Below are 25,068 nucleotides of genomic sequence, written 5' to 3'. Positions count from 1 at the left end.
CGTGCAGGTTGCCAACAAAGCAAGAGGAATATAAAAAATTACTCTGCATATACACTTCTACAGACAGTTTTTCTGTGGTTTAAAACATTAAAATCACTGGAGCTATAATGATTGATATCTGCTTGCTCTGCAGTGTCAGAGGCCTGATTACTCAAATGCTCAAAAAAACCCAAACATCATCTAGAGCTAGTAAAACTCCACTAATACAACAAGACAAATAATAGACATATTTTTATTATGCAGAGCTTAAAATTAGTAAGAGACAAAAATGCTGCAGTGAACTTCAATTATAAGAATGATAAAATGAATCATGATTATTTTAGAAGACTCAGTTACAGAAGCTGTGAATGCTCTTAGCAGGAGTTACTCTGAAACCTACTCCAGCCTCCTACTGCTACATGGTTCCAGCAAAATGAGAAACACTGAGTTAAGGAAAACAAGAGTCCTTACCACTCCCAACTCCTTCATGATCCAACATCACACGCTGATCACTGCTGAACTCTATTTCTTCCAGAGGAGCAGTGCCTGTCAGAACTGCAGTCTCAGGAACAGGTAAGAACACTTCAGCTAACAAGGTGGTACTGCTCATGCCTGTCGTTTCATAAATCTAGAAAAAAATACAATGAGGGACAGAAGAAAAAATTTACATGTGCATTCTTGAGAAGTTGAAAACATATTGCAGGGTATTTAGAGAAAAGGTTTTACTATGGCTTAAGCATGAAATAAGTAATTTAAGGCAATTAATTCACTTTCTAAAATATCCAATTAGCAAGCATTTCAGCTATCAGCAGCTTACTTGATGTGAATTCTTCCTACAATTCTATCTTCTTTACTACTCTAATGCACCTGAGACAAGTATGGCAAACTCCAGGGCTTAAAGAGCATCACTGTACAATATTCAAGTGCTTGTGACATTCTCTTGGATCAGCTGAAGATTCTGGAGGGATTCTGCCTGACTAATTGTCCCTTAACATGAAAGGCAGGGTATGCACACAGTCCCCATTCTGGCAGCACTGCAGGTTGCTTCTCTCTTTCCTCATCAGCTGCAGGCTCAGAGAGATGTGAGTGGTTTCTCCATTCAAATGTTTTTAATCCAGGAAAATGGTATTCCTTCTCCTTTTCAATTTATGTGTTAAATAAATAAACAGACAAGGGCTTTTTACACCTTTCCCTGAACTACCAGTTAAGAGTCTTCTACCAGAGGAGTCTTCTAAAGGGAGAAGTAGGATCCTCATCCTCTTTCCTCTAAATATATTTCATCTTAACTCTGAGAAGTATTCATGTGAACCACTCCTTAATTCATACTTGGAATGGAGGGTGGTAGTGCCTCGATTTAACTGCACTGCTGATCAAGTCAAGTGCAGTTATGGACATTACTAGAACTATTTTTTCTTATTCCCCTCCAGTAAACATTATGAAGGTTTTACTATGTGGAAAATAATGTTTGAAGAAGATCATGTTAGCAATTTGATCTGCAACACAAATCAGTTTTTCCAAAATGAAGAGGCCGAATCAGTAACATATTTAATCACAAGTCCCAATTATTTAATTTCTCCCATCCAAACTATAGCTTTTTCCTATATATTTCTAAAAAGCATAAGCATCAAAAACATAGCAGCAAAGTTAAAAGTTAAAGACTGGAGAAAGGAAGGAGTGTAAGACTGATGATTTACAAAAGGTCTTTCATATATTTTTCAGTCTTTATGACACTATCATAGAGCAAAACACAAGCATTGCAGGAGTAATTACATTTTATATCATCTTTTAAAAGTTATTGCAATAAATCAACATCTACCTGTAGTTTCAAACTCTCTGGCCAATTGATTATTTGTAAATTGAAAATCTGTCCAAAGTGAACTCTAAAATCGGAACTTATTGGTCGGGTAACAGTCCTTGACACTTCTTTGGAGTTGAAAAGGACTTTAATAAATGCTGAGCGTTTCTTCACATCTTCTCGTCGCAAAACTTCTGCTCTGTAAATATGTCAAACAAGCTATCATATCATTTTAATAACATTTTGATTATTTATTTTTAATGAAAATCTGTTTTCTCGTGGGGAGACAGAACCCACCTAAAAATAGATTATATTCCTCCAAAAATGTCACTGTACAGGAATGACTTCAGAACTCTTACTTAACAGGTGTTTTATATTCTTGTGAATACAAAATTATTTTAAAACAATCACATCAAATTCTGGATCCACAAAAGCTAACTCCATATAAAAGAAGTTATCTAGGGAAAAAAAAAGTCTCTTCCACTCCCTTCCTCCAAAGCACAAAAATGTTATCAAACTGAGTTAAAATTTTGAAGTTTTCAGTCATTGGGAGTACAATAGCCAAGCAGGTTTCTCTGATGAGGCTATTTGTGAACAAAGTACAAAACAAAGCAGTATTTAAATTATTGAAATACAGCAGATGTATGTTAAATTGTGTGTGCAAATGTGGAAAGTAACAGGAAAAAGTACATTTATTTCTTTAATCCACAGTGCAATCTCTGGTTTAGTACACAATTTCTTTCTTTTTCCCTTTGTTGACTAGAGCACAGACCTTGTGTAAAGTTTTTACTAGCTAGTAAAAACTAGCTAGTGAGAGTGGTACTGCCAGCGGTGATACAGACTCCACAGTGAAACCAGTGTCTTTGTATCTGCACGCTGCTCTGTGCAGATGCTCAAGGAGTATCAGAGGGTTCAAAGGGATTGTGCACACATGTATTTTTAAGTGCACTATATATAAGGTTATATGTGACTTGAAAACTAAGTTACATATATCACCTTCAAAAGCAGAGGTTTCATCACTAGGCTAAACAGAATGGTGAGCTCATGCATCTGATGTTGTATAAACAATGAATTATATATAAAATCACAAATAAGGTAATTTGCTGGCCAACATTTATCTTACCGAGGACACTGCTCAGTTGGAGTTATGCTTCCTGAGAGGGTCAGCTCAGGAACTAGAATAGGCTCTCCAGGTTTCCTTCTGCAGTTGTCAGCTTTTTCTCTAACCTGCTGCTCTATTTCCAGGCTATTGGCCATTCTAGGTGGGATGGGTTTTATCCGTTCCTCACCAAAATCATGATCGTCTGATTCTTCATCTACATGAGTATCTTTTTTCTTTTTCTTCTTGGACTTCTGCATACAAGAGCAATAATGTTCATTCTGAATGTGTTTCAATCTCTGCAATTTTTTCTGTTGTTCTCTTGAATCACAAGTGCTAAACACAGATGGTGTATGTACAGTAAAATGACAGTATAATTTTAGTATTACACACAAACACATAAAAGATTTTTCTCATTGTAAAGGACTGCATCAGTTTCAGAATTCAGCAATACATTCCATTCATATGCTTCAAAATCATAATGTACTCCAAGCAAAACATTTAATCTTCTCTACCAGCTTTCAAAATCAGCATGTTTCTTGAACATTCTGGCTAGATGCTGTGTTCTCATTTGCCTGAGCTACCACGTACATTCTGTTAGGATTGAAGGAAGGTTACTCAGTCAGTAGACACAGTTGTTTGAGATGTACTGTCTGCACATTCACTGACAAAACAAATGCACATGTGCCACAAACTCTGGAGCACAAGTGTTTTTGGCTTAGCATGAGCAGAATGATCCTTTTCCTTCCTCATGCCAAACAAGAATAAACAAACAGAACAACACATGCCTTTCAGCATCTCCTAAACTGCAGAACTCCAATGTTTCTGTGCATGCCCAGCTTTAAACAGCTTCAAAACAGTTCTTCCTTCCACAGACTTCTAGATTATTTGGAAGTACAGCTTGCTTGGAAGCACCAAGCCACTTCACAACTTAACACATCATAAGTGAAAGAAGAGGAAGGAGAGCAAACAGACTCTGCTCATTAACTATAGTAGTAAGCCAAACAACTTGTTCACATATTTTTCTTAGAAAATATTCTTTCTTTGCTGAATTTTATGTTATCCTTCTTGCTCTTGTATTTGCTTTTAAATTTATTTAGTCTCACCTAGCTGTAGTGTGTTTGATTCATGTGATCTGTACTAGTAAGAAACCAACAGGAGCAATTAAGTTAAAAAGTGCTTTGAGTAAAATAAAATAACGCACTTCTGGGTACAAAAGAAAGGTAACTTCATTCTAAAAGGAAAGAACCACAATCCTCTCAGTCTCAAGATAGTTTGTGACTAGCACAATAAAAAGATGCCACAGTGGCAGTTGTGAAGGCATAACTGGTGGATGAACAGTTTGCATTAGGACCAAAGTTCATGACTACCTGCCTTCATTTCAAGGTTTACACTTATTCATCTTATCCTACAAGTGAACTGACATGATGCTATTGAGTCATATGCCCACTTGTGCTCTAATAACAGGAATTTCCAATTCCAGCATATTGGCTGCCTCTCAAATATTTTAAATGCCTTCCACAGAGGCTGCATGTACATGAAAAAACTCTCCATAAAACTATCACCAGACATACTGGATTCTTGAAAACTATATATGAATCATTTTCTTAAGCTTTATTTTTCTTTGGTATCCAAAAATCCGGAGTGTTAAAGCTGGACAATAATTATATTAAAGTATAATCACCATTACTATGAAAGCAAACCTCGATTTCAAAGACCATCTTGTTGCAGTGTGTTGCTGTAGCACCTGTACTTCTCAATATCCCTTTGAAGCACAACTGAGACCTTAACTACAGCACAGATTGTTAGCAATAAAGCTTTTCAGAGGTGAAAAGCTAGAATATTAATTAAATCTTAAATCAGACATTACTAAACATAGTGAGACATTCCCAAGCATTAACTGCTAGTTCATTAGAAACACCCCTTAATTATTCTGCTTCATCACTCAGAGGCAAAAATTCATCCATGTTTTTTCTTTGAAAGAAAGAAATTAATTTAACAGGAATGCTGCAAAATTACCAAAGTGAAAGAAAGAATTGAAGTGCTGAAAATCAGTAGCAGAAAAACAATGACTCACAAAAACCTAATACATTCTAACTTTTAATTAACAACTACCTTACTAACAAATTCTAACTACACAGAATGTATCTGGACATAAAATATATACATAACCCTGAATTTTTTTTTCTGTATTAGAAGGAGAAATTTTTGACACATTTATGAGCAATTTTTGTTTTGTGAAATTGAATGATTTAAACAAACCTGTGTCTTCTTCCAGGATTTCCAGTCATGTAGCTCAGTTTTATACTCCTCCATTTTCTTTTCATATTCTTCCATACATTCTTCTAGCAATTCCTTTATCTCAGCCTGAATTTCTGCTTCATATGCTTTTTCATCTGATTTCTGATCAACCTCTTCCCTTCAAAACAACAATTACCAGCATGTTACATAAAATTACATAAGGGTTACAATTAAGTCTGTAACATAAAACAGAAATCTACTTCTCCATGAATTAATTTTATCATATCAAAAGTGTGTTTTATTTGGAAAGACTAGCACAGATACTCTTAAGTGTTGATAGTAGATAATAATATTATTTCTAGATAGTAACTTTCTTTATTCATTAGTCTGTAGAAATTCCTTTCTGCTACAGTAATCACTTATTTCCACTTTCCTTCTTCTCCAAACTCAAAAGGAATAGTGGCAGGCTCAAAGTGCCAGCACTGTTTAAACTCCTACTTCTGCATATCAAAATTCTAAGTTTTCAAATTTACTAATCTTACGATAACTCCACTGCTATCAAATAAAGTACAAAAAGTGTTATCAAGACATACTTCCTCAAATAAAGTTTCATGGGTGTGTTAGTAAACTTCTGAAAGTCACGGAGGGATTTAATTTGTTTCCAAACTTTGATAATGGTCTTAAGCAACGTTCTGTCTTTTTCTTGTTCAGCATCACGAAGTCTTCTCGTTTGTCTAGAAACACACATACATAGCACAAGATCAATCAGAATTGTCTCACTCAATGGAACAGATTGAAAACCTGGGATACCAAAAGCCAAGTGATGGGGGTTTCAGGTTGACTGATGGCTGCAGTGGATTAAATCCAAGGAACATAAAACCCAGACCTGAAGATTGCAGGATTTGATTTCCTCCTATATTCCAGTCTCTTTCATTTGGAACAATTTGACTTCAATTAAGTCTGCTCTTTAGAGATCTCACAGTCTTCGGAAATGCTTATTACAGCTGTACATAATTAAAAAACATTTTAAAGTAAATTCACATAAACAACAGCCCAGGAAACTTACACTGCTGCTATGAAGTAATGCTCATTACATGTGTACATTACAAAAGATGTTTTAAACTTCATATGCCTCTAGCTCCAGTAAGAAGGACCTGAAGAGATGAAGTAATGTAATAAGTTCTTTGACAGATGTACAAGATTCTTAATACAAACAAAATTAACACTGCCTTTTTTGTGTCTTAGAATTGATATTTCACATTTCAACACTCTAACTTGTTTGTAAAAGAGTTATTCATTAGCAGTTTTAATGACCATCACACACTTCCAATGTAAATGTCCATACAGTACAAGCACAGGCTGTTTTCACTATGATCCTGGTATAAAATCAAGCCTGTGATTAAAAAAAAACCCAATGTAAACTAACACATTATTACTTGTAATATTCAGAGAATGTGGAAAACAAAGACAGAGTGAGAACTGAGAGAAGAAAGACATCATATATCATTTAATAGCATAAGCCAATTTAGGGAAACAATGAACAAAGAAGAGATGCAGACTTCAGAAAGCAACATGAGTAACTTCTCCACTTCATTAGCTAGCAATTTGCTTATTACTTATCCATGTAGCAACTTTTTTTTTTTGTCTACCAGAAGACACTAGAAGATGAAACAAAGGCATGGGAGCATATAGATCAGTAATCACACATATCTTAATGTATGGGATTTGGAAGCAGAACCTTTCAGTAGAGAATCAACACTCCTACAATACATTACCCACAAGAACCTGAATTATACAATCTACAGCATATGCTGCCTTCCTACTTCAGGAAGTGATAGTAGGGCTGAATTCCTAATCTGCAAAAGTTTTCTGTATTCAGATGACATTTCTTCCTCAAGCCAATGGAAAAATACAGTTTTAATTTCAGAAAGCAAAGCGTATACATCTGTTATGTTATTGCGGGGTGGAGGAAACAATTAGATTATTTTCCATGCTACATATCTGTCATTTCTCATGAGTGCTCTACATTGGACATCAGGGAAATGCAACATTAAAAGAGAGACAAGGCAGGTCAGATAATTTTACCAACATAAATGGCTCAAGTTAGTACTGAATACCATGACAGCAAAAATTCCTGAGCCCATCTGACCTTCATTGTGTAACAGCTTCTAATACCAGAACTGTAGCCAAAATGAATTACAGATATGAAATGCTCTAGAATAATACTGGCCAAACTCATCTCATGTTACTTAAGCAACACTGATCTCACTGATTTCAGCTGAGTTTCTCCAGATTCATAACAGCATGAAACCAAACTAAAGCACTCAAGATATAGAAAAACACATGAGATACACAGAATTATTCTTTCTAACTGGAGTTCACCATCAAGCAAGCCTCAGGGTTGCTGCCAAAACCCAAGAATCTCAGTCCTACAGTGAATCTTCCCATCACCATTCTCATGCTTTCCCTAGTGAGAACTCCTGTCTCTGAGGTACAGTGTGGTAACTGCTCACCTCCTGCTCCTTGTCCCCTAGCAGATATGTTAATAAGATACTGATAAAAGCTATCCCATTTTCAACTGAAGGAATTCTTCTCCTTCAGTATAAAATATTAAATTATAAACTACTTTATGTTAAGAGGGGCATTCGGACGCATAAGTTTAGCAGGTATGAATTTCAAGGCTGAAAGTAGAATTGTTATTAAAAAAATTTTTCATCTCCATATTGTGTTATCATGTGACCCATTACATCACCTTATAGTTCTGTTTATTTAAATGAATACTTTACTGCCTACTCTTAGATTGTGAAAAACTTTCAGACTTTTGTTATCTACTAGTTAAAAGGCTGTTCAGCATGGATATCCAAAACAACTTCTTTTTTATCATACTGCTAACACTTACAGTTCATCACTGTCCATCTGCCAAAAATAACACTAACTGTCAATACCGAGCCAAAAACTGTAGTATATTTTTACTACACAGCTTTTCTCCAAGAACAATAACTGTAATCTTGTAAAATAAAATTCTACCACTTTATTTGTATTAACCCATTGGCAAAAACGTGGCCAAAATACCTTAGAATGGGAAGGAAATCAAGAACATTTGTGTAATGAGGAAGAGGATGGAAAAAACTGGGGGTTTTGTATGTTCAAAAAATTACCTTATTGCATTGTAAAAACTTTGTGCATGCAGCTGAAGTCTATGAAACTTTATTTTAATTAAATTTAATTATACAAAACATACCAGTAAATAGCTACTAAGAAATTGATAAACATAATCAAATTAGACCACTTTTAAATGAAAACTTCAGCCTAAACTGTATTTTCTTCATAATGTTTTATGCAACTTACCAGTAAGACTTACCTCAAAATTCTTCTAGAGTTACTTATAGCAGAATTTAATAAAAGTCTGATATGAATCATATTCTATACCAACACATAAAGGAAAAAAGGAATACAGTTTTAAAAACCAACAATTTAATGAATTCATACCCACCTGATCTCCATTTTGTATTCAGGTATGCTTTGTTGAGCCACAGGAACACCATCACCACCACCTTCTCTACTACATTGCACAGCACTCCTCAAAGCATGCAGCTTGAACGAACAAACAAAAAAGTAATTAACAGATGGCTTAACAAGGTATCCAGTGTACTGCACTTTGAAAGGAAAGAGCTAATTATTAATGACAGAAAACCCTGAATTATCCCAATTCTGCATTTACAGGATTTTTTCATGTCTGTGAGGTGATTCTTCAGCATGACATTTTAATTAGGATCCCTGGATACAGGAGGGAGATTTACTAACTTTGATCACTGCAACAGATCCAATCAAGGGGAGTACTGATCTAAGAAGCATTCGGAAAGCTCAGGAATCAAAGGTGTAAGTGGAAAAAGACCTCAAGGCAGAAAAAATCCCCAACTTTTATGAAAGCCTTTCTTGTGAGTAGGAAGGACTAGTAAAGGTAATACTTAATGGATTAGAAAATCCAGAATCATAGAATAGAACCACAGAATCATTAAGGTTGAAAAAGACCTCCCAGATATAAACTAAACCACAGCACTAAGTGCCATGTCCAGTCACTTCCTGAACACTTCCAGGGATGGTGACTCCACTTCTTCCCTGGCCAGTGCATTCCAGTATCTAATCACCACTTTAGTGAAGAAATTCTTCCTGATGTACAATTTAACCTTCCCTGACACAGCTTCAGGCCAGTCAATCCTCTTGACTTGTCTCTGGTAGCTTGGGATAAGAGAGTGACCCCCACCTGGCTACAGCCTCCTTTCAGGCAGTTGTAGAGAGTAATAGGGTCCCCCATGAGCATCTCCAGGTTAAACCATCCCTGAAAGGAGGTTGTAGACAGATGTTCGTTTCTTCTGTCAAGTAACAAGTGACAGGACAAAAGGAAATGGCTTCAAGTCCCAGGGAGGTTAGATTGAATCTTGGCAAAAAAATTTCTTCACTGAAAGTTTTGTTCAGCACAGGAACAAGCTGTGCAGGGACATCCACCATCCCTGGAGGTATTTAAAAGATGTGAAGACTGGCACTTGGGGGTTAGTGATGGTTGTGGCAGTACTGGGTAAATGGCTGAACTTGATGGTATTAGAGATCTTTTCCAATCTTAATGATTCTATGGCTCTATAGGTTCCTGTAATGAAGACATGGATAACCCAAATGTTCTGTTTCAGACATCACTAAGGCAAATCCTTTGAAAGTACTAACACAACAAAATATACCAATGCATTATTTTGAGATACCACGTGAAATGTGTGTCCATCATTAAAAGTATAACCTAATGCTTATTAGGTTATATATAAAAATTCAGAAATGTCTGTACCCTACCTACTGACCCTCATTACACTAATATAAAAATGAGCTTGTATACAATGATTATTTTTCCCTTATAATAGTTCTTTAATGTATAAAATATTGACCTTTACTTTATGAAAATCTGAATGTATAGGTATTTAATAATCCAAGTAATTTTTGACAGACAAGTGTTCTTGTGTGCCCTGATGACATCAGAATTGTGTTGACAATGCCTAATGTTCACGTACACACTTACACCAGAGAAAACCACTGCCATTACTGCCAATGCACAGATAGAGTGGTGGTACACAGGGGATGAACAGCCGGGTCAAGCTCACCCAGCAAGCCAGCAACAGAGCCAGAAACAGAGGAGTCTACATCTAGCCTTGGGTTTTGCATGTCACCAAAGTGACACAATAAATGTGATAGTAGTATGCATTTAAAACACAGCATCTGTCACAGATATATACCTGGAAATGGGTTCTATTTTTGTTCATTCTGGTGAAATTAAACTACTTCCTTTTACTTTGATTTGATAACTGAAACTAAACTTCACTAACTTCCTTCTCCCTGTCATTGAATAATGTCTTTTGCTGCCTCCCTGTCAGAGTTGCTGTACACAATCCCTGTAATGTCAAATTTGTCGCTCAATGGGAAACATTTTGGATACTCTAAGGAATACTATGCAAATGTTATTGTATTCCTTTTACTTCAGAGTTAATTCAAATTCAAAGATCAAAGAAATTCTTAATCTTAAAAATGCAATTCTGCACTGAACACATAGCAACTCAGTCAAATATTTAGGTTTTTAACTTCTGACAAGTTCAGCTTTTACCTTAAACTGTCATGTCATTGTCTCAACAAAGTATGAAGACAGAACAGAAATACCTTGTCTGTGAGAAGTTTGGTAAGATTCTTCTGTCTTCTTGCTAAATACTGATCATATAACTGAGCCAGTTTAGCTGCTAACACATGCTCACGGCTAAAACAGGGATGATGGGTGAATATCAGTCCAGAAATATCAATATCCAATTGAAACAGCCCCTGAAAATCTCCAGGTCCAACAAAATACTGATTGGTAGATGTCATTTTTATTGCCTAAAAGAAGAAAAGAATAAAATGGATTTACAGATTCTGACAACACTATCTTCCAAGGATTTTCTTTGTCAGCCCATGTGAGGCTGAAATAAGAAGTCATCTTCCTATACTGAAGGTTTTGCTGGGCAATGAAGAGAATGACACTGGATTAGAAAAAGCAGAGCCTGCTAGTTCTCTTTTGACACATTTGTTTCATACTGCTTTTTTTCCTCTTAGAACTGAGTTCTAGGATAGAGTCCAGCCCTGACAGAACAGCTCTCCTTGTAGATTAGGAAGATAAGGAGCTCTCCTTGTAGATTGTGTAGATTAGGAAATATATTACTTGCTTCCCCATTCAAACATCAGGGAAATCAGACCAACAAAGGCAAATTCAAGTTTTCAGCAACAAAGCTTTAAAAGCCTGCTTCAATCCACTGCAACAAAAAGACATCCATGGCTTACATCCTCCAGTTACTGAAATCAGAAGAGAATTAACACTGCTTCCAGCCTGACTACTCCTGCTGTCATATTAGGATCCTTCAAAAGACATTCACCAGAGGTATCATGGTGCTGTAAAAGATTGTTATGTAGTGTTTGTTTTCCTGAGAACAGGAAAAAGAGGGATTTGGAAGGAAATTTAGCTGTTGCATAGGACTTATATCAGTCCTCTTTTATAAAACTGATATAAATGGCCATGAAACACACTTGAGTCCACCTGATCCTCCCACATTCAGTTTCTTATCAAAAGATACAATGTGTCATAAAAATAACAACCTTTAATTCCTTATGCATTTAACTATTTTTCTGCCCATAAAGGACCCTTAAGCTCAGGGTCTTAACCACTGTGACTTAAGATATTTCTATGTCACTGTTCATGTCAATACAGTGCTCCTGAAACATGAACTCTCTTGGCCTATCTTTACATGATCTAAACAGTAGATTTTTCCTGCCTACAGAAGCACCCTGCACAGATCTGTGCTACTGAATGCAGTCTGTGCATTGCATATTGATCAACAACATCTACTAAAGGGCCACATTTAAATCTGTATCAACAACAGTCAGAAACACTTGTGTGTCCCAAATGAGCACTCCATTTAAAAGTCTTAAAAGTTAACTTTTCCAAAGGGTAACAGAGTTCTAACAAGCAGAACAATTAAAGCTTGCTTCAAGATTGCTGAATGGTTTTACTTTAAACTTATTTTAATTTGTACTGATTGCACATTGAAACTGCTGTTTGCCAGGGCAGGTACGCTGTGATTGGAAAAAAAATCAACCACAAACAAAATGAAACAAAACAAAACAAACATGAAAAACAACAAAGAAAAAAACTCCAGTACCTCCCCAAAATACCTGAATTGATGCTACGTAACTCAAAATTAGTCGCTGTCTACATGAGCAAACTCTATATACACACTAATATAGGAACTACTCTGGCATGAGAATATCCAAGAGAGCCTCACAATGATCTTAGTGACTCGCAGACTTGAAGGTGCTTGTCATGGGCTGACACTTTACTATTTCAACCAACACTACCTAAACTCTTCATCCTTTTGTATGCATTTTTAAAGGAAAAAACAGATACAAACTTTATTAAGTAGAACTGATTTAAAGAACAGATATGAAATCACAAAAACCAGGCAATAGTCATGGCTCTTAGCACAAAACCCTTCAGGTCACCAGAGTTTCTGGTGCATAAGAACTGGGACACAGGGTCTCAGGAATCACATATATGAAATATGCTTACCTTTCTATACACTGTTTCAAATTCTGGTGCAATGCCTTCTTCAAGTGAGAATATTGGAGGCCTAGTAGAAGACTGTTTAATTGGATTAGGCAATGCTAAGATTTTGCCATCATCACCAAACCATTCTTTCCCCTACAAAGGAAAACGAAATTATATATTGTTTCTTACTTTATAAAGGAATTACTTGCAAAATCATAATTCTTGTAAAAAATACAGAATAAAAGGTAACTATGGATTGTTTGTGACTGAAATAACCAAAACTTTCCTAATACACCAAAACAAAATCTTCAAATATACCAGAGGTACGTTTTGAACTTAAAAGACCAAGATGTTGCTCAAACTTTGATTATACTGATTTATTTTTCCTTCAACATTTAGTGTTATAGATTTGAAAGAAAAAAATCAATGTCGCTTATACAAATATTATTTTTTTTAAATCACTAAAATGGAAAGAAGTCTTGTTTTAGGCAAGAGCTAAATGGCAGCACAATGATTTATCAAAGCACCTCTCAAATCTTCTGGTCCAAAACCCAAACTACTTAAACCGCATCTATGAAAACAGACCAGGTAAGTATTTTACACAGCAATTGCCAGCCATGGCTTTGCATGTTTAACATTGTCCTAATTCATTCCTCTGTTCTCATTACCTGGATTCAAATACAGCTTAAATCAGTGCAGCTGTCCAAGGATGCTGCCCTACCCTGTTACTTCCATACCTGTTTTATATACCTTGTATTTATATTATTATTTTTAATACCTACCATTGAGCCAAATGTTGATGTGGTAACACCATGAAGTCAGGCAGAAAACTAACTTGGTTGAAATTGCCCATTCAAAAATTTCAGATCCAAAAGTTCCCAATCTGATTAGCAAAAGCCCATGAGGAATACACAGACTCACCAAACAAATATAAAGGGCAGCTACTGCTCAGGAGTTTAACTCTATACTGAATATACACCTTACCGTGTATATGATAATATAGGAGGACAAAATATATCCAAACTACTTTCCCAAGTCTTTCACAAGTCTTCAAGACATACTTAAAAATCTGAAAGGATTCTAAAACCTCTCTGATAATTTACACCAATATTTAATTAGCCTTACAGTCTGATCAGTGATCTGTTCCCCAGCAGGCTACAAGCAGAGCCAAGAAAAGAGATCAGTTTTGTAAGACCCAGTCTGATGTTCTGACAGTGTGGTCAGACTAAAAATAGGCTCCTACAAAAATATGTATTTCCCAACATCTGATGCTGCTAAACATTTTGAAGATGAAAGCCCCATATTAGCATGACCATCCACTTACTTAATTCTAACAAAAACAAGATACTTATAAAGATAAATAAAATACTGATAAAAGTTACAATTAAAAAGGCAGCAGTGACTTACTTGGTCCTGTCTGAGTATTCTGTTTTCTAAAATATTTTGATTAGATTGTGATACAACAGGCCTTTCTCCAGTGTAAAGACCTTCATCCTCAAGGTACCTGGGCTGCATATTTCTAGGCATCTTCTCAGAAGCAGGCACTAATGAGACATCAAGAAGAAAACCAGGTAAAATATCTTGTAACTGTAGTTTTAGTTTGTTAATTATTAAAATGATCAGTACTGTGTATTAAGTATGCTGTCAGAACTATTTTACTACATATGAAAAAAAGAAATAAATACAGAATTAAAACAGGTCCTTATCTTAGTCAAGACAGATCTATCATAATAAATAAACCAATAACTAAAAATTTCTAATTTTAGTTCTAATAAACCAATGAGTAAAAATTCTAATAAAACAAATAACTAAAAATTTCCTTACCAAAAATACTTCAGTTACTTAGTGAACTTTAGTGTTAATGGTTGCTTGCAGAACAGTGTAAAAAGCCTTGAGCAGCAGCTGACTAGCGAAGCATTTCTAATCCTTTCCAATGGAAAATGAAACTTTCAGACTAATCAGGCTTTCAGTTAATAAATAGTTTGCTTAAGCTAGTCTCATACAAAATAAAAAACATGCATACAAGAGTTACGTTAGCCAAATAACAGCATGTGAAATTCATTTTGAAGACCTGCCTGCAAGGCTGTTTCACTGTGTGTATGGATTCAGTATTTTTCAAGAAGCAATCCTGAAACAGGAAAGGGTTGTACTGAGGGTTACAACAAAAGTTTTCCCCTAAATCAGAACACAGTGGATCACACAGGAAGTAGTCAGAACTAAATTACAAGGCATGAAAAAATAGAGGCACACAATGTCAAGTATTATAACATTGCACTGCAAGCTGTACTGGTACCATTTCAGTATATATTGGGAGACTTGTTTCTATTTCTTCCAATTCAAATATCAAATATCAAGTGATCATATAAAGCAATTTTTTAGGACTTTGAAGCTCTGTGTGAATAAAGCAAAAAGGTCAGAGATATGCTCAATGCTGCTTACATTAAATAACAGCAGAAGAGGGGCTAGCACCTTGCACTTCCTACAGGCAGCAGTGAGGAATTTACCCCCAAGCAAAGGAGGTGCCCTGAGTACACTTGCCAGTGCAGCAGGCTGCTGAGGTGTGCATGTTCCCAGCTAATCCACCGGCCAGACTTTCTCAGACTCGAGAGGATGAGCAGTGTCAGAGAGCTGCAATTAAACATTTCTCTCTGCTGGCAGAGATAGTCAATACAAGGTTTACTCAGCAGATCAGAGGGTGCCACACTATGCAAAAATCCAGAAACTAAACGGACAAGCACAATCTTCATACCTGCTAACATGCTGGGAATGAAGAGAAATTCTTTTTCCCTTTTCAGTTGCTCAGTGTAGCTCTCACAGACAACAGGTTTCACTACTACAAGGTCTTCGTCTGTCTGCCCTATGAATAAATCATCATCTTTCACTAGATGTACGTCGTCACCCTACAGGTAAGTGCAAACATCTGTTAGTTTGTCTGTTTCTTAAGAAAATTTCTTGAGAAAGTACACTTTGAGAACTTTTAAGGAAAGCAAAGATGCTGTTTTATATAAACTAATAAATTAACCAAAGTCTGAATAAAAAATATTAACATTTATTCTATAGTTCTCACCATTTCATCCTCCTCTTGTTCATCTTCGTGAGTTTCGACACATTCCTCTTCTACCTCTTCTTCTTCATTTAATCCATTCTTTTTCCTGGCTCCAGCTTTCATTTTCTCTGGTACAGCATCAAAATTGAAAGTAAAGAAATTATATGCTTCTTCCTCAGAAGGAAAATCATTCTGGAACTAAAAAAAAGAAGACAAAGATACACTACTATGATATTTTTAAGAAAATTAGGGCAAAATAAATTGAATATATCTTCCCATTAATAATATGAAACAGCAGCAGGTATAAATATTGGTTACAAGATAATTGTTATTTTATCTCAAACAGAACTCACTCAAATGCTAAAGCTAACTGGAATTTGTAAATGATTCATGAAACTTTCTCTATTTCTATGTATTTCATTGAATATTTCTTGCAAAGTTTTGTTTAAGAAGTTACCTCATCTAATTCTAACATTCTTATTATTTTAAATATAAACCATTTGTGAATCAGAACACCAAAGTTTAAGCTCTGGACATACTGCAGATACACAGGTAAATGATATGAAGAAAAATTTCTAATGGCCTTTTGCCTCTGAAGGATCCAGGACCCTTTATCTTTAGGATGAATCCTCTAAGAAAAGAATTAACATTAGTACTTTGTGGTTAATAAATATCAATAAACTAGTCTGCAAAATGCTTTAACTACCAACTGATGGCATTCAATAAAAAGGATTCAAAGCGAAGACATATTTTTCCTGCAAACTCCAGGAGTGTCCAGATAGATTTACTGAAGTTTTTTGGGTTTTTTTAATCAAATGACCCAAAGCCATTCTTATATTTGATGAAGGTTTCTCTTATATACTTCAATTGTTGGCATACACTGCTTGTGAATTTTTAAATTAAATAAAACCTTCTCCACTGCTTAAGACTGAATTCTGTCTCCTTATTCAAACAGAATTATGAAACTATATACAGGTTAAATTAAATTAATGTTCATTATTTAAATTGAGGAATTGGTACTTACTGTTGACTTTTGTTTAAGCTTTTTTACAGAATCACGAAACTTTACTTTTGATGGTAAGTGTGATTCACCCGCTGACATCTCCCTGAATTTATCATTATCAGACTGCATAAAAACATATACATAAGTTTTAGCATGCATTTAGTGACTCATAAAAAAATACAATCAACTAACTACAGTTACTAGATATTGCATTTTTACAGAAAAACAAACAAACAAACAAAAGAAAACATCACCACTGTGGTAACAAACAGATTGTATATTTATTTTACAAGGGTACATCTAACTATTAGTTCTATTAGTTAATTCATTCAGGTCAAGAAAGAGACTGCGGAGTATGAAGAAATGGTTCATTTCATAAATGACAGTAGCTGTCTTCATTGGTGATGGGATCACTGTTTCTGCACTCCTGAACACAAGCAATCACAAGCTGATGTCCAGAGGGAAAGCAAGGAGGCACCAAAGGCAAGCCCCCGCCCGAGCAGCCAGCCCCAGCAGGACAGCAGTGCCAGGGGAGCTGCTGGCAGGGACCGAGGCCCAGGTAAGGCAATCAGGGCACTTCTCAGACAACCCCTGCTGCAATCAGGAAAACCCTCTTTGGTATTGTTTGAAAAAGGTGGTGTTCATCGCTTGGGTGTTGAAATACACACTTAATTATTTACCTTATTCTCTCAAACAATTATTGCTAGGCTACTCTCTAACTCCATGGGTGACACACCCCAGCCTTTTCAAGAGAAGAGGTATCATGTTTATCCACTCCCAGTCCTCTGAAGGCTTATCTGTCCCTACACTAAGATCACTGTAAAGGTCACTGGTTCTGAGGTTGCTTCAGCAAGTTCATTTAAGCGTTTCAAAATGATTTTCATCAGGCTTAACCAACAAAAACACATCTACCATTCTATCTGTTCTTCCATTCTATCTGTTCCTCTTTGTGGCCTGAATTGTTAGATTAAAGGAAGACAATTCTTAAGTTTACCTCTATTAGACCTATATTTCAAAATAATAATATCAAAAAGAAAATCTCAGATTCTGTCAATCTGATGGCCACTTGTTTAACAACAAAACAATTCCTTGCGCATAAATAAGTACACGAAACAAAACCAACACGTAGACAGAAAGTTTCACATATACTTCACTAAAATTAATAAACAACTCTAACAAGGATATCACTTCTGCATTTTCCTAATACAAATATATTAAAACAGTACTACTTAACTGAAAGCTGTAATAATTACTTATTATAAGATAACATTGACAAGAATCTTCCCCCAATGTACTGAAATAGCAATTCTCCCCTAGACAAGTGATTTAGCCAGGCTAAATCATATTGTTTGGAATTCCATATAAAGGCGTTACTGCTCTATGCTGTCATTTCCTGGGAATAACACATTCTTTGGAACACAATTTCTACAGACATGCAATCTTTTTGTGAATTCTGAAGAATATGAGTGCCAGTTCTGTACAGGCAAAGCCTTTGTTGTTTTTTTTTTATACAAAATTCATTTTCAAACAAAGGACATGCTTATACAAAAAACCCTCAATATAAAATGGTAACAAGGAAATACAATAAAATACAATGACAAAGCTAATATCCAACATTTAGCAACTGCACTGTTCAAATGTATATGAAGCTCTTTTACAGTGGGAGCTTTACTTATATAAAGCTCCTCTTATAGTAAATTTTAAATACTTCAAGGCATCTTAAGCAACAGAAGTCATGAACTGCTCAATGACAGAAGTTTCACATGATGTTCATACCACAATGTAAGCAATCTATTACTGTTAAATATATACAATAAAATAAATAATCAGAATGGTTCCTTTCTGGTTACTAATTCAAACAACAGCATAATTCTGTTAAATGAAATTGATCTTCAAGAGTGTGCAGACTCTGATTCTTTTCATGTTTCACATTCACTTTCTTATGACAGCAAGACAAGAATGCACATTTTTACCGTTTTATCCAGTCTGACTCCAGGTTTTCTTTCTCTGATGCCTTTTAAGTGCCTTGGCTGTGGACTGGGGTCTTCTTGTGATAAGGTGATTTCAGCTTTTGTCTAAGCAAACAAACAAAAAAATGTTTAGCTGTAATAGAAACAGAAATAGATCAAAGCTACAATGTACTTTGTGTTAGGGACAGAATCCTTGAATTATAAAATCAGCTTAAGTGGTTTGCCAGATCCATATATTAATACACCTTATTAAATTGTACAACAAACGTACAAAGGAAACCATTGCTTTTAAAATAGTGTAAGAATTTTTTTGACAAAAAACACAGAAAGAACTTGTAATGATTGTATCTGAATTACAAAACAATGCTACCTTTTATGTTACTATCAACAAATGGAATATAAACTTTAGAAAAGAAAATAGCAATACAGAATGTAGCTGTAGCGATGAACTGAGTACTCTTTCAGCTTCAGAAATAAAAAAGCAGATATCCCAACTCAAATCCACATAGCACAATGCAAGTAAAATGAAGTGGGTGTTCCTTATAAGACTGAGGTCAATCAAACAGGACTTCTGAAGGATTCTTACCCTTGCTGCTTTTAGTTTCTCTCTCATTCGCTGCCTAACAGAAAGCTCTGCAAAGCTTGTCCTTGATGTAGAAGGAACAGGTGGCAACTCTAAAACAGATTTAAAATGGTAATGTGTTTAAATAGAGTATTTTCTGAAAGAAATGTATGGAAAATAAAACCATTTACACCAGAGTCCCATGTTCCAACTGAAAGAACTTGTATGACAAAATATGAATGAATGAAACATGTTTTTGGAATCCAGTCCTCACAAATTATAACTTATATGCCTTTAAACTACAACAGATCTACCTTTCATGATATACTATGAACCACTGTAAGAAATGTTTAAGCACACTTTTAGCCCACCAACATTTAGAAAAGAAAAATACATTAGGATAAACTTCACCACTATTGACTCTACTCAGGAATCATCAAGACATTTGGGAGAATTCTAGTATTTCCAACTGATACAATTTACTGCCTGTATTTGTGGAAAATAAACATTCATTGCATTTGGAAACTTTCAAAAGAATGAACAAGGTGCAAAGTGCTAACCCCCTCCCTATTTTGCAGGACTTTTCAGCATCTGCCTCAATCTAACACCTTTAAAAGATTTATTAATCATTTGAATGGTGCAATAGTGTTTATCTGCACACAAGCAAGAATTCTCAGAAAGTCACATCTTCTCAAAGATGGCCTTTGTAAAGTTTTTGGAATCAAGAAAATTTATAAAACTTCAGGCTCAAAAAGATTGCAGCACACAACAGAAAAGGCTCTGTATGTTGGAGATGCAAATGATGAACTTCAATTGCAGTATGAAAGGTGGGTACACACTGGGAAAAAATTTAACTTTTTATTCTAGCACTGGAACTGAGTCTCTTAAACAGTCATGGAACCTTCACCAGTGCAAGCCTTTAAGTTAAAAAACAAAACCAAACAAACAGATAAACCCCAATCCTCAAAGAAACTCAACCAACCAAATAACCCCACCAAACCCAGGCATCAAGACTTAGAAAAAAATATTTAAAGGAAGAACCTAGTCTAGAGTTACCTTTAGATTTTCCTCTTGTGAATTTTTTCTACCATTTTATTCTGTTTGGTTAGCATGCAAAAACATATTCAATTTCATTGCAGCAAATGTGTCATTTCAATTACATTCTGATAAATGAAAACTAGAAAGCAACAGATTAGATGATTTTAAATCCTTTACAATTGTCTGTAAACATTTCCAGACAAGCTAGGTGAACAGTGTAAACTTGTAAAATTAGGGCAGAAAAAATCTGCCGCTACTTCAAGCATCTCATAGAACATTAGAACTTATGCTCTGTGTGCAGAATTCTTTATCAACAACAGGGTAATTACCTTTTCTATACATAATGAAAACCATTTTAAGGCTTTGGTTGTTGCATCAAATATTGTGAGATACTGTCATTGAAGAATTTTAACCACATTAAAAAATGGTTTTGTTACTTTATTTTTCTGGACATAGACTTTTGCTCTGCTTATGTGAACAGGCTCTACAACCAACCAAGTTGTGCTCAACTTCAAAATATATCTCTGAAGTAAAGAAAGTAAAACTGATATCCATGAACACATTACTTTGCAGGATCACCATTAGAAGGCTGTATGAAAAAAAATCCACACCATGTTTTGGCTCCTACAGTGGCTTTGTATTTTATGTCAGGCAGATCTAACAAGTCTGTTGGATAGTCAAACTAAAATTAAACCTGAGAACCTGAAAATGTCACCCAGTGTTTTCCTTTGATTTCATCTGCACTCAGAGGGGGCCAAAGCCATTGGATTGCAGTGTGGCTTCAAAGCTCTCTGCACGGACACTGGCTCAGACCTTCTGAGAGATCTCAAAGCATACAGAAACCAGGTACAAGACAGATGTTAGTGCTGTGACCAAGCATCAGTTACCTGAATGAAAATAGGGAATGGTAACTTCCAGCACAGATCCTAAAAAAACTGCTGTATTTTTCATGCATACAACAACTGCATTAATGCATAGTAAGACACAAATCCAGCAATGAAGAAAAATTTACAGCAATACTGCAGTTGTGCTGGCTTCACAAGGCTGTAACTCCCAGACACAGGCTTTTTATTTAAAGCAATTCTTTTGAAACTCTTATTTACTAGTCTGACCTGTGGACTGACATAAAGCCATGTTGTTCCATTTAAAAAAGATATAAAGGCACTAAGCGCACATATATTTGGATTAGAGTAAAATACTGAATTTCTGCAAACAGATTGCATTAAAAAATAGTTGAGACTAACTGAATGCTTGAAAGACTAGTACAGAGATTATGATGAATATTAAGTAAAGAAGTAGCTGACGGACATGTTTCAAGAAAAGCTTGCCATAGTGGGCCAAGAATGATAATCACTCCATGCAAGAAGAAGATAAACCACCTATTTGAGGGATGTGACAAATTGATGATTCCAGAAAAATTATCTACTTCCCACTTGTTTTAAAATATATTTCTCTTTTCCTGAAAAAAGCAGTATGAGGGTGTGTATACTTTTAACACCAGAGATTTAACATAATATGGTGACAACTATGACAAACTAAAAAGGCCTCAGAAGAGAGGTGATGTATTATCACAGGCACTAAAATAAAAGAAAAACCAAATAGTGGAGCAAACAGACAACACAGAACTTCTCAATGGCACCTGGAAAACTGCTGGGGGAATTATTTTTTTTTTAATGGTTAGCTATCACTTGGCAAGAAAATGATAATCAGAAATTCATACACAGATCATCACTCTAACAAATGAGTGAGAAACTCAAATCTACTCTTACTTGATAATTGGGCAATATAATAGCTAACAGCAGTTGTCAGCATATTCAAAACTTTAACATATAGGACACGGAAATTTAAATTATTTATGAATCTGTCAAACTGAATCCTGGAGACGTAGCAGGAATTGAGATAAGTTTTGAATAGATATGTAAAGGCTTCAGCTCAAGGTGTAGTCTTTCTCAAAATGTGAGATGCAATTTAAAAAACCCAACCAAATAAATGGATAAATTATACTGCAACTAAGTAAACCAATGCTACGGTCTATCCAGAATACCACATGCTGTAGTTTTCACTTGATCATACAAAGTTTGCAAAATTACAGGTATTTTGGAAGCAGAAGTAACAGAGCTAAACAAAACATTTATCACATATGGAAACTAGCAACTAGTTTTCTTATGACGAGTACTGCTGAACTATTCTGTTTATTCTAGGAAAATAAGCCCTCAGGTGTAGCAGCCACTCCCCCAGTTTGTACCACCAGAAAACTTGCTGAGGGTACATTCTACCCCATTGTTCAGGTCATTGATAAATAAATTGAGTAAACAAAACAGAAGACTGGACTCATTATTGATTCCCAGGGAATGCCACAGACCAGAGGCCTCCTACTCTGCTGATCACGACCCTCTGAGCCCTGCCATTCAGTCAGCTCTTGATCCACCTCACTGCCCATTTACCTAACCCACGTTTCCTGAGCTTGACTGCATGGATATCATGGGAGACAGTGCACAGCCCCTGTGAAGTCAAGCCAGACAACACCACTGCTCTCCCCTCACTGAGCCATCCTGCCATGCATTGACAGGCAGCTATCAGATTGATTTTCCCATGGCACAGCCATGCTGACTACTCCAGGTGACCTTTTCCCCTACATGCTTGGTGATGACCTCTGGAATGAGCTGCTCTATCACCTTCCCAGGGATGGAGACAAGGCTGACTGGCCAGTTCACGTCCAATAACATAAATACCGCACGTCTACATAAATATATCTGAAAAACGTAAGGGCTTTTCGCAATCTAAGCATATTGAAACGCGACAGGAGCACGTCGTTGGAGTGCAGCGTTGCCCGTCCGCCCCAATCCCCAAGCCCGTCAGCCCAAGAGCTGACCCGCTGGCGGCAAACACAGACCCACACGCACCCCGGGGATGCGAGCAGGGCTGAGGAGGCCCGGCCAGGAGCGGGCAGGGAGAGCCCCGCGCTGCTCCCGCAGCAGCGCTGCCGGCCGCGGGGAGCCCCGGGCAGAGCCGCGGCCCAAGGAACGGCGCCGGGACGAGCGGCCCGCGGCTGGACACCGGCGGGCGGGCAGCCAGAGCCCGGCGGAGCCGCGCCCCGCCGCCGGCAGTCACTCACCGCGCACCGCCTCGGAGGCGTCGCTGCGCCGTGCTGCCGACATGGTGCTGCTGCGCTCGTAGTATGCCTCACTGCCCGCGGCCCGGCGGGACCCGCAGCCTCCGCCGGCTGCGGCGGGGAGGGAAAGGCGATGGCGGCGTCACCGGGACCCGGCCCGGGCAGCGGGACCCGGCCCGGGCAGCGGGACCCGGCGGGCATCGGGGCACAGCGAGCGCGCGTGCGCGGGACTGCGCGTGCGCGGGGCCCGGCCGGGGACAGACAGACAGACAGACTGAGGGACGGACCCCCGGCTGCACACCGATATATTTTATAGATGCAGTTATAGACATCTGCCTTATCTTTACAGTTAATCTCCTCATACCATAGGGGTTTGGGCTTTCTTTTCCCCGCCTGGCATTTTACGGCTTAAACATGATTACCTCCAAAGCTGCTCTGCAGGTGAGAAGACAGAATAACTTTCTGGTTTTGCAACCTACGCAAGGCTAAATAGATTTAACCAATAATTTGACGATAATTTAATCAACTAAGTGTGGATCAATACGAAATAGAATTAAAAAAAAAAAAAGCCACAAATCCAAAACACATTAAGGGTACCTACTTCCAGCAGCCGTACTTATATTTTGCAATGTATTTGCACATAAATTAATCATGCAGATCTGAAAGAATTAGAATGGTGCTGACAGGTGAGAAGAGCTTAAAAGAGTGTTGGGTTGCTTATTTCACTTCTCACAGCTATATATATAAAGGATTCCTATTATTCTCAGTGAAAAATGATCATAAAACATGTTTGTCTTTATGAACTGGACATTAACCTCCATGACTATCATCGGGATTCTTCACTGCAGTTTGCCTGGGCAGTGGCTGATACCTGCCTGTCACAAGCAGCACAGGAATAACTCATGACAGATAATGCTTCAATATCTATAAGAGACATTCCATCTGACATTTTTCCCCCAAACACTTAAATTACACTATTTAACATACAGGCTTTGTCTGTTAAAAAAACTTTATTTTTTTTTTCACACAGGAATGATAAAAAAATATATGTATCTATTTAATTATTCCATATAATAGTGAATAATGTGGGCGAGTACCTACTGTATGAACACTCTTGTTTTGTTTTTTTTTTTTTACATAAACAACCCATCTTTGATCCATAAAGCCCACTGCAATATTCAGATCATAGAGATGTGTTCAGTCCCTTTTCTCCCTGCTTTCAGCGTTGGGCTGAAATCTCTTCTAGCCACCAAATTACTTCAGTTTTGTTTGCACTAGAAAGTGCCTGTATTTGTTTACAAGCATTGGGGAAGTTTTACCTTTATTTCTACATAACTTAATTTGTTGCTGCTGTTAGTGCAGGTTCCTGTCCTACTTTGCCTTTCCCAGATGGAAAACCAGCCATGGCTGTAACTTGTTCCTGGCACAAAGCTTGTGCCAGTGTAGCTGCAAAACCCAAGGGCCAATGTACTGTGCTCACAGATTAAGTAAATCACAACAACATCGTTTATTCTGGATTTTAAAATCCCCATGAAACAACTTGTGGGAGTAAAACATGGGGTCTTTTGTGCACCTGGCTAAATCTTCTTTGGCAAGAGGGCTAACTGAAGCTGACAC

The 25,068-nt window shown here is 36.8% G+C and overlaps 1 protein-coding gene across 2 annotated transcripts in view; it reads right to left on the bottom strand.

Annotated features, from left to right (window-relative positions):
- CC2D2A (coiled-coil and C2 domain containing 2A) overlaps window positions 1-23,643 on the bottom strand; it is a 53,231-nt gene extending 29,588 nt beyond the window's left edge. For both annotated transcript variants that reach the window (XM_012573594.5, XM_030270767.4), the window contains exons 1-15: window positions 23,455-23,643; window positions 19,326-19,414; window positions 18,743-18,844; window positions 16,791-16,892; window positions 15,788-15,964; window positions 15,470-15,620; window positions 14,128-14,264; window positions 12,742-12,873; window positions 10,809-11,018; window positions 8,608-8,708; window positions 5,708-5,848; window positions 5,136-5,292; window positions 2,898-3,127; window positions 1,796-1,973; window positions 451-607 (exon numbers count right to left, since the gene is read on the bottom strand). In XM_012573594.5, coding sequence (XP_012429048.5) covers window positions 451-607; window positions 1,796-1,973; window positions 2,898-3,127; window positions 5,136-5,292; window positions 5,708-5,848; window positions 8,608-8,708; window positions 10,809-11,018; window positions 12,742-12,873; window positions 14,128-14,264; window positions 15,470-15,620; window positions 15,788-15,964; window positions 16,791-16,892; window positions 18,743-18,844; window positions 19,326-19,414; window positions 23,455-23,497 — 2,107 coding nt within the window. In that variant the 5' untranslated portion in view covers window positions 23,498-23,643. The remainder of the gene's footprint in view (window positions 1-450; window positions 608-1,795; window positions 1,974-2,897; window positions 3,128-5,135; window positions 5,293-5,707; window positions 5,849-8,607; window positions 8,709-10,808; window positions 11,019-12,741; window positions 12,874-14,127; window positions 14,265-15,469; window positions 15,621-15,787; window positions 15,965-16,790; window positions 16,893-18,742; window positions 18,845-19,325; window positions 19,415-23,454) is intronic.
- Window positions 23,644-25,068: the final 1,425 nt, after the last annotated feature.

The sequence above is a fragment of the Taeniopygia guttata genome, chromosome 4 (genome assembly GCF_048771995.1).
Source record: "Taeniopygia guttata chromosome 4, bTaeGut7.mat, whole genome shotgun sequence".
NCBI lineage: Eukaryota > Metazoa > Chordata > Aves > Passeriformes > Estrildidae > Taeniopygia > Taeniopygia guttata.
Note: the sequence above shows the minus strand (reverse complement) of the source record. Positions and strands in the feature narration are given on the sequence as shown.